General features: G+C 46.3%; 1 protein-coding gene and 1 long non-coding RNA gene across 3 annotated transcripts in view; one reads left to right on the plus strand and one right to left on the minus strand.

Annotated features, from left to right (window-relative positions):
- UBE2V1 (ubiquitin conjugating enzyme E2 V1) overlaps positions 1–9,691 on the minus strand; it is a 29,803-nt gene extending 20,112 nt beyond the window's left edge. For both annotated transcript variants that reach the window (XM_008698017.2, XM_008698016.2), the window contains exon 1: positions 9,629–9,691. In XM_008698017.2, coding sequence (XP_008696239.1) covers positions 9,629–9,650 — 22 coding nt within the window. In that variant the 5' untranslated portion in view covers positions 9,651–9,691. The remainder of the gene's footprint in view (positions 1–9,628) is intronic.
- A 2,331-nt stretch (positions 9,692–12,022) lies between these two features.
- Positions 12,023–13,641, plus strand: LOC103669671. Its single transcript, XR_570359.2, has 3 exons — positions 12,023–12,380; positions 12,474–12,787; positions 13,584–13,641. It is a non-coding gene; the product is annotated as an uncharacterized LOC103669671 (long non-coding RNA).
- The last annotated feature ends 3,243 nt before the right edge of the window (positions 13,642–16,884 follow it).

A 16,884-nucleotide genomic window follows, 5' to 3' on the forward strand; every position in this document is an offset into this window, starting at 1 on the left:
TCCTTCTTAGTAAAAAACCTCAAAGGGGTTGTCTAGACTCTTTGCCTGCCATTCTCCATCTTCCCTACACCTATCCTAATCAGCCTTTCTGTCTAGTCACTCACCAAAACTGCTCTGGTCAGGGGTACCAGGGGCACCCTCTAGCCAAATTCTGGGACAGATTTTCAGCCCCCACCCCCACTTCCCCTAGAGCTCCAGTGGCAACTCCAGGGGCTTCCCTGAGCCTCAGGTTCTCTTCCTGCCTCATTGGCTCCTTGGGCTCACCTCCTTGACCTCCAAATACTGACTGCCTGTCCTCAGGTCACAGCCCTCAGACCTTCTCCTTTCTGTCTACTCTACTCCCCCATCCCCAAGCGATTTTACCCAGACCAAGAAGGCTGGTAGTGACTTTACAATTTACATTTCCAATTAACTGCCGCCCTGACATCTCTACGAGGCCTCTCCAACTTAAAACACTTCCAAACAGAACTCCCTTGTATTCCTCAAAAAAACCAAAAAACAAACAAACAAAAAACCCAGCCCCCCAAAACCACTCATTCCTCAATCTCAGTATATGGCACAAACAATTACCAGATTGCTCTGGCCAAGTATCTTGGGAGTCAAGATGAGAAATCTTTTCCTTACACCCCATACGCAGTCTACTTCCAAATATATTCTAAATATGGTCATTCTTGCCATGTCCACCGTGATCCCTGTAGTCCGTGCCCCCTCAGCGTCTTAACTGGTTGCTCAGCCTACTGGCCTACACCTACAGTCTAGTCTCCACGGTGAGCTTTTTAAAAGTAAGTTCGCTCCTGTCACTCACCCAGCCCTCCACTGGCCCAGCATACACCTGAACCCCTTACCGTGCCTCCGGAGCACCGCCTGTGTCTCCAGCATTTCCTGCCACCCTCTCCTTTGCTCCTTGTCCTCCTTCAGCCATACCCGCCTTCTTTCAGTTCCCGAATGAACTGGCAAGCTCATTTTCTGCCTCATCCTGGGATTTTCTGAATGGCTGATGGGCTGGCTCTCTCATTCCTCACTAAGGCTGAACTGCCCATTCCCTTAACTTGTTTCGTTTTTCTTCACAGCATTGGTTACCACTTGACATTTTAAGTATATTCATTTCTAATTCATTAGTTGTTTACTGTCTTTCCCATCTGAACATAAATATGCTCCATGAGAGTAAAACTTCATCTCTTTTCTTCACTGCCAAATCTTCAACCCCTCAAGGGGTGCTTTGCCAGAGTATGTGCTCCAATGCTTGTTGACTGAATGAATGGGTGGCCGGGTGTTAGCGAGGGATCTTATTTCAGAATGAATAATGCTCCAGGTCACAAAATTCTAACTCTGGTTTATTTCTGAAAATATAACATGGGAACATTCATAGCACTATTAAAAGAAAGTCTTGATATTAGAAAGATTATCAAAGTATGGATTTTAAGTAGCCAAAGGAAAGTTATACACTGAATTCGGAATGATCTTGAGAAGAAGTAGAAATCTTAATTTAGAAGCCAGGCAGTCTACAGAGGTCTTCTCAGAGCGCTCCTCCCCCACATCCCTTTACCCTCACACAATGTCTGTGCTGGACCTTTTCTTTTTCTTTACATTTTATTTTCTTTCCTTTTTATTTTCTGACTCACTCTCAGAGCTTCTCGAGCTAGAGCTATGACTCATTCAATCCTGCCTCCCCAGAATTTGGTGTTACCTGGCATACAATGGTGCTCAATAAATGTTTCCTGACAGGAGACACAGCACCAGCTCTTCCTTTCCTACTGTAAACCCTAACATAGTCTACCAAAAACCGAACACTGACACCATGTAACTGAGAAACCTAATGCCTTCTATTTTAAGAACACTAAAAATTGATAACTAGTTTTACTTTTTTAATTAAGTATGATAGAGACTTTTAGGGAAACCTACATTTTTTTTTAAATAACGGAAAACTGGTTTTTTACCCAAAGCACACAAGCCAAAGGATTCTTCACTACAAGATGACCTTTGTTTCATAAAATATATATGAAAGCATGTTACTGATACTCTACACCATTTAGAAACTGTATACAAAGGTAATATATCAGTATTTTCTATAAAGCAAGCACATTTAACTCCAAATGGCCTGACTACACCCTGAAGCTAGAACTTCAGGGGCTATCCAGGGGCACAAATCCAGATATTGGTGGAGTTTGGGGGCGCCTGGCTGGCTCAGTAGGTGGAGTGTGCGACTCTTGATCTTGGGGCTGTAAATTTGAGCCCCACATCGGGTGAAGAGATTACTTAAAAATAAAATCTTTAAAAAATATATATTAGTGGAGTTCAGAGATCCTATAGACCTTGTGTCAGTCACAAGTTAGGACTTCATCCCATCCCGAATGGAGAAGAGAAGCTTAAAATCATGATACATTAATTTTAACGAGAGATTTCAGTGAATATGTTTCAAAATTATATCCACACATGTCAAAGAACAGAAGCATAACAGGTCAAAAAACTTAAGAATACTCCAATAATCAACCTCAGTTTTAAGATTCCCAGTATTTGTGTGTGAATCTGACACCAAAAGGCAGCTGGAGAAGCAGCTTCAAGGGACAATATAGAGGATGTAAAAACGAACTTTTGTTAATCGTAATAAACTATTAAAAAGTTAATTATGAAAATGTTAAGATAACTTCACCAAGGTGCTAAAATATTACAGTAGTCTAAGGTTTTTTAAAAGAAAATGTTTGTCCTGTTACTTTAGAATTCTTTCCAGAAAGATTTTTCCTGGATCTGTGTCAGTATCAAAAGTCAGCCAGTTATTCTCCTGGCTAAATATAAACTGAAAAGTCAGCAGCTGCAGGATATTACAAAGAAAATATGACAACCAGGTTGAAAAAGCATGAATATTTGATAGGGTTTTATACCATGTTATAGTAAAACATTTAATGCAGTAATCTGAAACACAGCAACATATTAAAGTATTTGTGGTACAAAATGGATTTGAAGCCCTTTAAAACACCTTTTGGGAAAGTCATGGCCACAAAGCAGCAGCTACCATATAGCACGTCAATCCTGGAAAACCCTGGCCTGGCTGAGCCTCACAGGTTTTCTCCTGAAAAGAAAGTTGCCAGTTAAAACTGGTTTGGTTGCCCATTTAAGGGAGACAGTGAACTAAACTAGAAGTCTGGTGCTACTCCCTTTTTGGAAAAGAGAGGCCTGGATGGTGATGCACCAGATTTAATGTTCCTGAAAAGTAGATATAAAGTCAGGGGCAGGTAACTTTTATTCCTGAGCAACTGGCAAGTGCAGTCCGGCTGTGTAGTTAGTGCCCGCCCAGAGGAGCAGAACTGTTCTCTCCTCTACAGCAATCATCCTCCGGGTATGGTCCCCAGACCTCCAGCCTACACATCACCTGGGAACTTACTAGAAATGTAAATTCGCAGACCCCATCCCAGAACACCACAACACACTACAGAACTACTGACTCTGGAACTTTCAGGGTGGAGCCCAGCAACTGAACAAGCAATCCTGGAGATTTGGACACTGGTTCAAGAGCCGCTGANNTAGGGAAAGAAACAGTGGCAATCTGTCTTTACAGTCCCAATGATGGGACAACAAAGAGCTGGGGACAAAATTCGAGACACTAGGTTTCTCAGACACTAGACTGACCAAGGACAAGGACCAGATTTTCTCCGACAGGGGTGGAGACAAAGAATAAGATGTGGGAAGTGTATCAGGACAGTCAGGGAAGGAGAGGACAAAGCCTAGCTGAAGTCCCTCTAGAAATACCAACCAACCAAGACAAGAGCTTTCCTTTTTGAAAGGCTGAAGAGTCACTTTTGCTTCTGCCTTATCAGATACATTGTTTCTCCAAATATGTCAAATTTATATATTTGGCTACATCAAGGTGAGACCATGGATTAATTCACTGCAACAGTCAACAAATATTTACTGAGCACCTACTATGTCAAGGACTGTGCTGGGTGCCACCACATAGTAGTGGAGAACACGAAAGAATCCTGCCCTTGTGGAAAAGCACTGAAAATATGCAAGAAAAGTTCAGATAAGGCGAGGGCTTTAGAAGAGAACAGAAAAGAGATGTGCTAATGACTGAGAAGACTATATTGAATGGGGTGGTCAGGGATGTCCTTTCTGCAGAGTAGAGACCTGAAGAACGGGAGGCAGATCATTCCCTTAGGGGTTAAAACAGGAGCAGAGGTGTGCGTGATATCACGTGAGGTCAGGGCGTGGGGAGGACCAAGACCACAGAGAGCCTTCTGGGCCCCAGAAAAGAGAGTGGTTTGATTCAAAGTGCAAGGAGATTTGATTCTAAGGGCTTTCTGCAGTGGAGTGGCAGTTTCTATTTTCGGTCTGCAAAAGATCATTGTGCTTCCTTACTCTAGAGAACAAACTGGAAAAGGGTGAGACTGGAAGCTGGCTTCTGCAATCTTTCAGATGAGAGATGGTTCTGGCCCAGTAGGAATGACAACAGTGGAGATGGAGAGGAGGATTAGCATCTTTTGTTGGATTATACCTACTGGACTTGTGATGGGTGGATGTGAGGATGAGGAAAGGACCCTACCTGAGGGCCTCAACTATCCAACCATGAAAGAACTAATGGCCAAGTCGGAAATGTCAACAGACCTGCCAGAGGCTGAAGGAATGTGAGATGCCTAGCTGGAGAGAAGGCAATTGGGGCTAGAAGAATGATAATGTGGAAAAGAGCACATGCCCTGGAGCAGAACTGTTCTGCACCCTAGCCCCACAAGTCATTGGATCTGCGCCTCAGTTTCCTACCTTCACAACAGATACCTGTCTCCAAGGACTGCTGTGAGGAGTGAGATCGTTTAATTTGATTGAATTTAATACAGTGTCTAGCACATAGTAGGCCCTAGAAGTGCACTTTAAAAAGAACTCTGGAGGTGCCTGGGTGGCTCCGTCAGCTGGGTATTCGACTCTTGATTTCAGCTCAAGTCATGATCTTGGGGTTGTGAGATCAAGCCCACGTCAGGCTCTGTGTCAGGCTCCGTGCTGGGTGTAGAACCTGCTTAGGATTCTTTCTCTGCCCTTCCCTACCCTCTAAAAAAAAAAAAAAAAAAAAAAAAAAAACCCAAAGGGGACCTGCTTAAGAATTTTTTCTCTCCCCTCCCCCCCCCAAAAAAAAAAAAAAAAAAAAAAAAAAAAAAGCCTGAAGGGCTTGCATGTAAATGAGGACAAGGCCCTCTTTGTAAATGACATGAGGGGCCCCAAGTCCAGCGAGTATTGAGTATAAGGTACAGAAAGAGCTTCCTTAAAAATGGACTTCAGTATCACTGGACAGCAGGTTACTCAGAATGAGACAAACAGTGGCCAGGCCTGCTATAAAAAGGGTCCCTGCTACAGCTGGCAGATCCCTCTCATTAAGCCCCTTTCTCTCACCAAGATTAAACACTCCAATACCTAGGAAGAGCATATGCCAAAAATCCATGCCTTTCCATTTCTTCCCTAAGGTACTGGAGCAAGTTGGAATGGGAGGTGGAGCCAAACCCCCTGGGCTCTAGTCTTGAGTGCCACCACTCAGCCACCCTTCTCCCTCCGTAATACTGTGGGGACAAAACTTTCTCTGGTTAGCTCACTGGGTTGTGGAGTGCTGGATGAGATGACCCAACAGGTAAGTCAAACTACCTGGAAAACTCCAAAGTGTTTTAGAGTGTTAAATGTTTACTTCACCAAATATACTGCTCTGTACTTCACGGGGGCCTTTTGGAATTAAACAGAGGATTCCTGACTTCACATTTTGTATTCCACTTTTATCAAAGTCCTGTAGCTACAATTCAGGTGAGAGAGAAGGGGAGGGAGAAAGAGAATGTGGTGGAGTGAAAAGCATGGTTTGAAATGTACCACGAAGGGGAAAATCATAATCATCAAAATTAACCTTGGGAATCCCTGAAGAGGGCAATCGATGGTACTGGACCACCCTCCGTCCCTGGAGCAGATCGCTCCAGCTGAGCACTAAGTACATGTCGCGGTTCTCTTGAATGGAGGGCCCACATTGTACAAAAGGCAGCTGGCTACAATCAGCACAACAAGACACACGGTGAGACACACAGGAACAAGACCAACTTCACAGACTACAGGCTCTCATCTGCCATCTCCAGCTCTCTGGGAACGCCCTTGAATGTTATGGAAGACTACTTAACCTCCACTGGCCATATGGTTAAATTTGCATATGCTGAATGTGTACACCAGGCCATCCAGAGAATGCAAATTTAAAATCAGGCCCAACCAGGGCTTATTCTTCTGCCACTCAGGCCTCTGGTTAACTGTCTGGGAAGCCTGCAGGATGCTGGGTGAGAGGAAGGACCCGGCAACCAAGGGCTTGAGGTCCTGCAATCCTGGCCAAGGCAGGAGGAAGTCACCTGTCATAGCACCGGCATCCTGAGGGATTCTCATGGGCTTCTCACAGTCCACCCTCTAAGATCTATGCAGAATTCATGCACTGCAGAACCAAGGGAGGTGGGGATGTTTTACCCAAGTGTTGAAAGCAGTGACCATTAAAACAACAACAACAACAACGAAGGCCAGCCCTTTACAGGAACTCAAAGACTTCAGAGCTGTTTCCTGGCAACTAGGGTCACAGATGAATCAAGTGGCTTGTTCTAAACCTGCGGAAGGCTTCAGGGCCCCTGACCAACCCGAAAGACTTCTCAGAGTTAGAAAGCAGGGCTTGAACATTCATTTCGACTTAACCCAATTAAGTCCCTTCCGCTTCCACTCTGAACACCCTGACTCCTTCACTACATAGGGGCACAGGTCAGATCCTGTCATTCCCCTCTTTTTCTTTCTTTTCATTTTTTTAAGTAGGCTCCATGGCCAACGTGGGGCTTGCACTCACAACCCTGAGTTTGAGTCACAAGCTCTACCAACTGAGCTAGCCAGGCACCCCGTCATTCCCCTGTCATTTTCAGACTCATTCATTCAATAAATATTTACTGAATGCCTACTTCATACTGGCCACTTTGATGGCTTCCCTTCACACTTAATAAAATCCAAAGCTGTATCTCACCAACTCATCTCCTTAACAAGCCTCTCGTACACAGTACGGCCTTTAATCTGTTCTTTCAACATACCGAGCTTGATCCTGCCACAAGGCCTTTGCACTCACTGTCCCTACCTTCCCTGCTGGTGATACACACTGCAGGCTTGGCTCCTTCCATCATTTCTAGCAGTTCAAACTCCATCTTCTCAGAGGAGCCTTCCCTGATTACCACTCCACACTATATCACATCACACAATTTCCTTCCTAGCACTAACTGCTATCTGAAATTGGCTTAATTATTTACTCCTTTAATGGCTTTCTTCCTGACTAGAATGGAAGCTCCCTGTGGACAGGGGCTATGTCCATCTTGTCCACTATCCGCAATGGGACACAACAGGCCCTCAATAAATATCTGTCGAATTACACAAACAAAGGACTTTTGGGAAGCCCACTATTTAGAGCACCTTAAAGCCCGTTCTATGTTATCTAAACCATGCCAAGTGCTCTTGACACTAGACAGCAGCTGATGATGTTTTATCTGACCGCATTAGCATTTATGAAGCACTCATCAATTGGCAGGGCTTCAAGAAGTTAGAATTAAGTAGCTGTTACACCAGATTGTAGGTAGCCAATCCCAAGCGACTGCAAACAGGGCTGAGTTGCAATACGACCATAATGCTGGCTGCCACAGGCACAATGTACCCCCACCTCGTAGCAACCTGACAGGGGTTCTATTACGGTGAGAAGATTCCCACAGCGGTCTGGCCTGACTCAGCCTCTCTGTTCTGTGGCAGTATCTTAAAAAATGAATTGACTCAGCACTATTCCAGCTAAAACCAAAATCTAGGAAAAGGATGTGTGGGCTCCTCTATGCCTCATGGGGGACACCACTGCTTTAAGTATAAAAGGCAGCTTGTGATAGGTCACTTTAGTCTGATTCCCTACAATTCTATTGCCATTGTAACCAACAAGGCTGACTCCTTGGGATACTGGAGGAGCAACATCCTGGAAAGATGGACTCCCCTCATCTGTTCCCTTTAGGTCACCAAGCCTCTCATAACAGGGCTGATGCTGTGTCCGTAACTAGCCAGAGGATTTCAGTACCCAGGCTGGTGGCCCAGTTTGCTTCCTTCATTAGAGGTCACCCATCATCACCCTATCTGTGAGGACCTCCTTGGTCAACATCACTGCGAGGTACCTCAGGGTACAGCCTCCTGGCCATAAGGGGGACACTCAGTCTTCCTCCAAAACCTGCACTTCCAGAATCTCTCTTGCCTATTAGCCCCTCTGGGGTAACTCCCCCAACTATTCTTTACCCCGCCCCCTCAAGAAGGCCATCTAAATCCATCCCCTGATGCCCATTTGTGGAATGTTAACTCTGAAACAGACCCTTCAGGATTTGATCCTCTGGCCCATCTTTGGAGTGCTGAAGAAGGAATCAAGTCTCAAAATAAATGCTGCTTCCCTTAACGTCCCCCAAAGTATATCTCCCTTATCCCCTCTTCTGCATCCTGGAGATGGGGGTTTGCTCAGCTTTCCTGCCCCAAAGTCATCCAGAATTCTCATTTCATTTCTTCTCCCATGCCCATCCACTCAATGGGGAACTTCTGAGCTGAACCCACATATCTTTTACCAATATCCAAAGGAATGCTAGGAAGTGACAATCTCCTTAGACACTTCTAGAGTATGCTTCCCTCACCCAACAGAAGAGGAGATTTTTCTTCTCTAAAAGAAACATCTCTGAAACCGGACTTTTCCCCACTCTCACCTACTGCATGGAGCTTCCATCAGTTGACCCTCCCGCCCCAAATAGACACCTCCAGGGCTCCCAATTCACCTGTTCTTCACCTAATATCGAAAGCTTTCACCACTGCCCCACTCAGAGCTTGCCTCCTAAAACCTAACATGTCCCTTCAAATAAAAGCCTGATAATGACGGGGTCATTTCCCTCTGGAATCTAAGAGATCGTTTTTCTCTTCTCACTTATCCTGTAGAGATACCCTTAATCCCCCTTCCCCCAAAAACAGCCACCCCAAGACACCCCCTTCCCAATCAGCATAGAGATTTCTTCAGCTAACCCCATCCCCCAAACTAACGCTGGAGCCGTCCCCTTAACCAATGGAGGATCCTCGGTCACCCCTTGAGATCCCGTTTTCTTCTCCATCCACCCTAAGGGGTTTTCTGAAGTCCCCGCCAAAGGGACATGCCGAGGTTCCCCCCTGGTTCGGACCTCTAGAACCCAGTAAAGAACTCTCATCCTTTTTGGAGAGCCTTCTCACCCCCTAGGAGACCCCTTGATCTCCCCCGAGGCACCAGCTTGGTCTCCTCAGGAGTGTCTCTGGGCTCGCCCCTCGCTAGCTCCGGCCCCTCAGCAGTGCCTTGGGGCCCAGTCCTTCCTCTCAGCGGGGCCCTCACGCCGCCCGGGGGAGCCTGTGGGCCCCGCCGCACCGCCCACAGGCCCCTCAGGCCCCCGCCCGTGCTTCCGGCCACCGCCTGCTCCTCCTCCCCACTCAGGCCGTCCGGGTCGCCACCACGAAGCCAAGCGGACAGAGGCGGCGCAGAGGCCCTGGTCCCGCTGCAAGGACCTTTGCGGGTCCTCGGTCCCCGGCCCAAGCCCGCGCCCCCTTGGCCGGCCGGCCCGGCGCCCCAGCTCACCCGAGCCCGTGGTGGCTGCCATCTTGCGTCGCTGTCGCTCGAAGGCCGGCCCCTTCTTCACCCCCCAACCCGTCCCCGGGCCCTTCTGCGCAGGCGCGCACGCGTGCGCAGATGCCGCTGCTGACGCCCGCTCCGCGGACAGCGCGACCGGTTGCCGGGAAGGCTTTTTCCTGCCTTTTCAGAGGAAGGAAACATGATTTGCGTGCGGGAGGGCCCAGCAACCGCATGTCCCTCCAGGCGGCGGTGCGAAGGAGATATTGAGGTGCTTGATGAGAAAAGCAGGGGTGATCAGACTTGGGAGGATGCGATTGGGAAAGATACAGAAGAAAGCTTTAAAAAATCTCCTCTTTAGCTTCGGCCATTTTCCTATCTAGTTGTATCCTCACAATATCCCTACCAGGTCGGGATTAATGTGAAAAATGAAACTGGCGGGGGGGGGGGGGGGGGTGTACTTAGCTGTTAAGTGGCTGAGTCAGAATTTGAACCCACGCCAGATGTTCCCGAGCCAGAGAAGGTTTATTCTGGGGCATTAAGGTGGCAAGTAAAGCATTCAGTCATTCATTCATTCACTCATCAATCCATTTATTCATCCAAAGAAATACTAAGACCCACTATGTGCCAGACGCTGTGCTAGGTCCTGGGAATGGATATACATCCCTGAAGTCTGCTCTTACAGGCTTACATTCTAGTTGGAGATAGAGCGCTAGTTAACAAAGAAATAGGAAAGAATATAACTATGATAGGATAGAGAGTAAACCAGGGAAGGGGCAGCAGGGGGTGGTCAGGGAGGGCCTCCTAAAGTGGTCATATTTCAACAGAGACTGCATGATTAGGAGGTAGAGGGAACAGCATGTGCAAAGGTCCTACAGACACATATTTGCAAATATATGTTAAATCCAGGAAGGGACTGCCCCCTCATCAGAAATGGTCTAAGAAGCCCTAATATGGATGTAGAAACAAGCTGAAAGAGGTGAAGGGACTGCCTCAAGGTTACACAGCTAAACACTGGCAGAGAAAGGACAGGGACTTTCAGTACAGAGGAACAAGGAAATGGGAAGCCCTCATCCAGCACATCCAGTGCATTACCTTGTTCTGACAGTAGTGCCTCCTAAGCATTTCTCGGCTCGATCTATTTCTCCCACTTAAGGTAGGCTGCCCTTGTCTCCTACTTGAGTGATCCCCGCAGCCTTTATTCTTGCCATGGTCCCTTCTCTGTATGACAGCCAAAATTTGCTCAAAACACCCTTCAGTTAAATCTTTCAGTGGCTCCCCATTTCCTTTTGATAAAATACAGACAAGTTGCATGGCCATAGAATTATCATCCAACAAAGACAGTCATCAGATTGAGAGGAGACCTAGTGTAATCTTGCCGGAACAATGGGACTCTTCAGGGCAAACCACGGTGGATGGCCACCCTAACCAAAGGCCACGTACCTAGGCTTATGACCAGTGAGGCCACTGAGGTGTCTAGGGCTTTCACTTAAGCCTCGTTTAAGGAGACTTTTATTCTTAGGTCTAAGCTCTGCACTTGCACAATCCTGCAAGTGAATACTTTCCTAAAATTTGCACCCTGGGTACCTCTTTCCCCTGTCCTTGGCACAGCCTGTACCTCTGGGACTTGCCTATACCTCTCCTGCTATACTGACCCTTTTCAAGGCCTCTGCAGTACATGTCCTCTCCCTCCTCAGGGTTTTTGCCGGTGCTATTCCCACTCCTCAGTTCTTAGATCCAGCATCAGCCCCTCAGGGAAGCTGTCCCTGATTTCTCCAGGTCCAATTCAGCTATAATTGACTTTCCAAGTGCCACCATATGTCTCCTTCCCAGCACTGGTAACGGGGAATCATCTTGATATTCTGCGTATCACGTGATTCAAATTTATCTTTAAAAAAACCCAGAAAATATTTGCCCTGAACTTTGGGTCGTTGTAAAGCGTAGGGTGGCAAGTGGGAAACATTTGGGCTCTAAAGTGGACTCACCCCGGAGTGAAATTTTCTGGATTCCAGCGCTCTTTCACCACTCCCTTTGCTGTGACTTCAGCCAAGAGATTTGAATCTCTCTTGGCACGGGTACTCCCTCCTGAAAAGAGGAGTGATAGTATCAACCTCATAGGGTTGTTGAAGAGATGAAATGCTTTGATAAAACCTTTAGCACAGAGGGAGGAGGGGACACTAGAACAGCTGGTATTTTACCAAGCCGTCATATCCAGTTTTTAATCCTCACAACTGGATGCAGCAAATTCTAGGGATATCCCCATTATAGAGATGAGAAAACAGACTCAGAGCTAACTGGAAGAGTAGTGAGGATGAAAACACAAGCCTCTTATCCACGATGCTCTTAAACGTTTACTCGCATAGATTCCTTGGTTCTCGTAGGGAATTTCTGGCAAGCAAAATTGACAGTAGAGCAAATTCCCGTACAGACGACCTCGCAGGAGGAATAGGTTAAGCCTGACGGCGCGCGGCATGCTGGGTATTATAGTTCAGCGGCGTCGCGGAGCCCACCGGGAGTTGTGGTCCTCCGCGCGAAAGCTCCCTAGGAGAGGCTCCGCCCCCTCTCTCGGAAGTCACAGCCAGTCCCCAGAGCCGGATTCCTCCGGTGTCTGCGCCCCATCTCCGCCTTGCGCTGGAGATGGTAGCTTCAGCTGATGCGGCTAAGCGTCCTGTTTATTGCATTGTTGGGAAGATTAAAATGGTTAATGGAACTAAAGAATTTTCAAAAGGTCTTGACACAGCGAGTGCTATATAAGTATTAGGTACTATTTTTCTTATTATGTATTTCTTATTATTTCTTATTACTTAATCCTCGGTGACCCTGCAAAGCAGCTTTTATTATCTCTATTTGCCAGATGAGGAAACTGAGACCCGGAAGCGTTAGAATGCTTTCCCAGGATCACACAACAAGGATGGAGTAAAATCGGGTTTGGAATTCAGTTCTCTTAACCCTGGGGCACCTGCCTTTTCCTCTGTGGAGCCTGGGAGGTTTTAAGCAAAGCGTGGGGGGTTTGCCTTTTCACAAAGTGCAGCCTGGCTGCCTGGAGAAGATTGATTGGGCGGCAGCAAGATTGGAGGCGGGGAGTCCGGAGACCTGGTGTGTTGGACACTGTCGACGGCGTGCCCACAGCAGCTGGTTTTGTTGAGCAGCCTGAAGCGCCAGTTCCAGGTGTGAATCCGAGCCAATCGCTGGCACGGCCATTTCTTTTTGCCAATGATTGGTCCAGTGGTGTGCCCGTCACCTAGTTCTTTCTGGCCAATGAGTTGAAGAGGGGACATGTTTGGAAAGTTTCCCTCCCTTGAGAATAGCTGAGGAGAAAGCGTTTTTGGTCCCCTTTCTTCTTTCCTAAGGACGTTGAGATGGTTGGAGCTGTGGCAATCCTGAGGCCAGAAAACCTGTACTTAACACTACAGGTGTCCACAGAACGAGGTGCTAGCACAGAAAGATGTCAGGAGCTGGGAACTCCCATGATGTGGTTGAGCTGCTGAAGGAATCCTGGGGCTGTTTACCTACAGGTTTCTTTCTGTCTTTCCTTTCTTTCTAGATTTAATTATTATTATTATTATTATTTTAAAGATTTTATTTATTTATTCGACAGGATAGAGACAGCCAGCGAGAGAGGGAACACAAGCAGGGGGAGTGGGAAAGGAAGAAGCAGGCTCACAGCAGAGGAGCCTGATGTGGGGCTCGATCCCATAACGCCGGGATCACGCCCTGAGCCGAAGGCAGACGCCTAACCGCTGTGCCACCCAGGCGCCCCTAGATTTTATTATTTTTAAGTACTCTCTACGCCCAGCAAGGGGCTCGAACTCACAACGGCGAGATCAAGCGTTGCATGCTCTTCTACTGACCCAGCCAGGCGCCCCTACTTACAGCTTTCTTAAGACATGAGATAATAAGTCTTTATTGCTTCAGCTGCTTTTATTTATTTTTTAAAGATTTTATTTATTTATTTATTTGACAGAGAGAGAGACAGCCAGCGAGAGAGGGAACACAAGCAGGGGGAGTGGGAGAGGAAGAAGCAGACTCCTAGCGGAGGAGCCTGATGCAGGGCTCATCCCAGGACCCTGGGATCAGGCCCTGAGCTGAAGGCAGATGCTTAAGGACTGAGCCACCCAGGCGCCCCGCTTCAGCTGCTTTTAAAGGTGGGTTTTTGTTACCTACAGTCAAAAGCATATCTAATAGGTACAGGAAGCTGGCACAGTGCCCCAGTGAAGAGACACAGAGGTGGACTATTCCACAGTGTTCATTCAAAGACTATTCTCAACAAGGTGGGAAAACATCTGGGCAGTTTGGGAATCTCTGTGATGTGAGAGGTGTAAGTAGTATATTCAAAATGTAAAAAAATGCAATATACTTTTTATAAAACCAACAGTATTACTTTTTAGAGCAATACTCCTAAAACTCGACTGTGCACACAAATCGCTAGGAGTCTTGTTAAAATGCAGATTCTGATTCTGTGTTTGTGTTTGGGGGTGGGGGTTGTACTGAGATTCTGCATTTCTAACAAGTGCCTAGGGGATGCACAGACCACACTTTGAGTAGCAAGCTTGTCGATAACATTGTATAATTTTATGTTCATATTTCCAATTTATAGTTAAGAAAACCCCCCAACCTCCTGCTATAGCTTTTATAAGACAAACTACAGAAAGTAAAGCTGACAAATTGTTGACAGAGGAAGGGTCACGGGCACCAGGAAGACAGAAAGCCAAATGCCAGGGGAGGGGTCTGTGGTTGATGGGGTGTGGGAGACGCATTTGCTAATGGCATTTCATGGCACATACATGGAATCATGTCCCTCTGGGGTGTGTCTGAAGCATAGCATTAAGATGTTTTATCTAAGGTTTGATGAAGTTGCTGAAGTCTGCAACCCAAAAGGGATGGGAGTGGGTGGGGTAAGGGGTCATGGTACGACTTACTTACTCCGTTCTTGATGGACATCTGAATTGTTTCCATTGGCTTCTTCCTATATAATTTATTTCTCTACTTTCGGAACTTTGTATCAACTGTTACTTTTGTGGTCAGGGAAAAATAAATAAGAACCAGAGGTCTGGGGCGTCAGGGTGGGTGGAACCAAAGGATGAATTTCCCTAAATTATAAAGAGCCCTTGCAACTCATCGTGAAAAAAAGATAAAACACTCCAAAAGAGAGATGTTAATCATAGCAAATGTTTCTGTAGCATTTACTATGTTCCAGGAACATAGGGTTTTGCATATATTAATTAATTTAATCTTCACCACTATCCTGTACGGTCAGTACTGTTATTATTCCTTCTTACAGATGAGGAAACATTGACACAGAAAGTTTTAGTAACTTGGCCAAAGTCACAATCTTGTAAGTGGCAGAGCTGGGATTTGAAAGCCAAGCTCTTAACCACTACTACCCTGCTTCCCAAGAAAAATAGGAAAAGGACATGTACAGAGTAAGGAAATGAGGTAAGATACCCGATCTCACTCAACATATTACATTTCAGTGATTCTAAGATGCACATTTTTACATTCAAACATCTCTGGAATCAGGATGCATTTTACAATCAATGATATCTTAGATTCAATGAAATGGAGTAAGAGAAATGCAAATTAAAACCACCTATCAGATTGGCAAAGGACAAAACACTTGATAACACGCTGCGTTGGCAAGGGTGTGGGGAACCTGGCACTCTCAAAAGTTGTGAGTTTAGATGGGTTTGGCGTGAGCTATTCAAATAGAACACAGACATCCCGGACCCATCAGTTCAGTTCCTAGGGCCTGACCCCTCAGGTCTACTGGCCCTCATGAGCAAAGACTTAAGTTCTCCCGTGCCCACAAACAGCGAGCGGTACATATTACCCAAGATTGAAAACAACTTCAATGTCCAACAAAAGACGAGTTAAAACATGAAAAGTCCGTTCTGAAGTTGGCATGCTACACAGCTGTTGAAAAGAGGAAGGAAGCAATTGATAGAACACTGTCTCCACAATACACTAAGTGAAAAGAGGCAAGTGTAGAACTGAGTATGTAATATTCTACCTATCATGTGAAAGTGGGGGCGGGCATGCCTCTCTGCCTGTCCCAGGGACTTGGAAGGGTCTTTGAAATAATAGCCTCTAGGGAGGGAAACTGAGGGCTTGGAGGAACTCAAGTGGGACAATTTTTTTTTTTTTTAAGATTTTATTTATTTATTTGACAGAGAGAGAGGCAGCCAGCGAGAGAAGGAACACAAGCAGGGGGAGTGGGAGAGGAAGAAGCAGGCTCCTAGCAGAGGAGCCCGATGTGGAACTCGATCCCGGGACTCCGGGATCACGCCCTGAGCCGAAGGCAGACGCTTAACGACTGAGCCACCCAGGCGCCCCTCGAGTGGGACAATTTATTCTTCACTCTAGATCAGGAGTTAGTAGATTTTTAAAAGTTTATTATTATTATTATTATTATTATTATTATTTGTAAAGGGCCAGATAGTATTTTAGGCTTTGAGGGCCATTTGGGTCTCAGCATTGTCACTGTATTAGACAATATGCAAATGAATGGATGTGGCTATGTGCCAGTAAAACTTTACCACCACACTGAAATTTGAAACTATGTGTTAGGTGATACTCTTTTTTTTTTTTTTTTTTTTAACTGCCCCAACCACTTAAAAAAAATGCTTACAGGGCCATAGCATAACAGGTGGGCCAGATTTGGCTCATTGGTGGTATCAGCTGACCCCTGCTCTAGATCCTTTTGTATTGATTCTTATTCTTTACCTTATGCATGCATTACCTATTAAACAATGTTTGGGGTGCTTGGGTGGCTCAGTCGGTTAAGTGTCCAACTCTTGATTTTGGCTCAGGTCATGATCTCAGGGTCGTGAGATCGAGCCCCGTATTGGGCTCCACGCTCAGTACGGAGTCTGCTTGAGATTCTCTCTCTCCCTCTGCCCCTCCCCCTGCTCACCCTCTCTCTCAAATAAATGAAATCTTAAAAAAATGTTTAAAGGGTGGCTTGAAATTTTTAGGTTTATCAAAGGGGGTGGGGTTAAAGTTGGGGACAGGTGCCCTGTCCAGACCCCTTCTAGGAAGAAGCCAGCACAGAGGGGGGAGGTTGCATGACATTCCCAGCCAAGCTGGAAATACATGTTGGCCCTGCACTGCTTGCTACCTGCCCCAGTCCACCACCAGATAGCAGCACAAATCCACGGAAAAGTAGGCCGTCCCCACCCCAGCTGGGAAGCTGAGGGCAGAAGTCAGCCCGTACACCTGTTTTATTTTGCCTACCATCTGTTTAAAAAAATGGAGCCAGTGTTTAA

The sequence above is a fragment of the Ursus maritimus genome, unplaced genomic scaffold (genome assembly GCF_017311325.1).
Source record: "Ursus maritimus isolate PB19 unplaced genomic scaffold, ASM1731132v1 scaffold_22, whole genome shotgun sequence".
NCBI classification, from domain to species: Eukaryota; Metazoa; Chordata; class Mammalia; order Carnivora; family Ursidae; genus Ursus; species Ursus maritimus.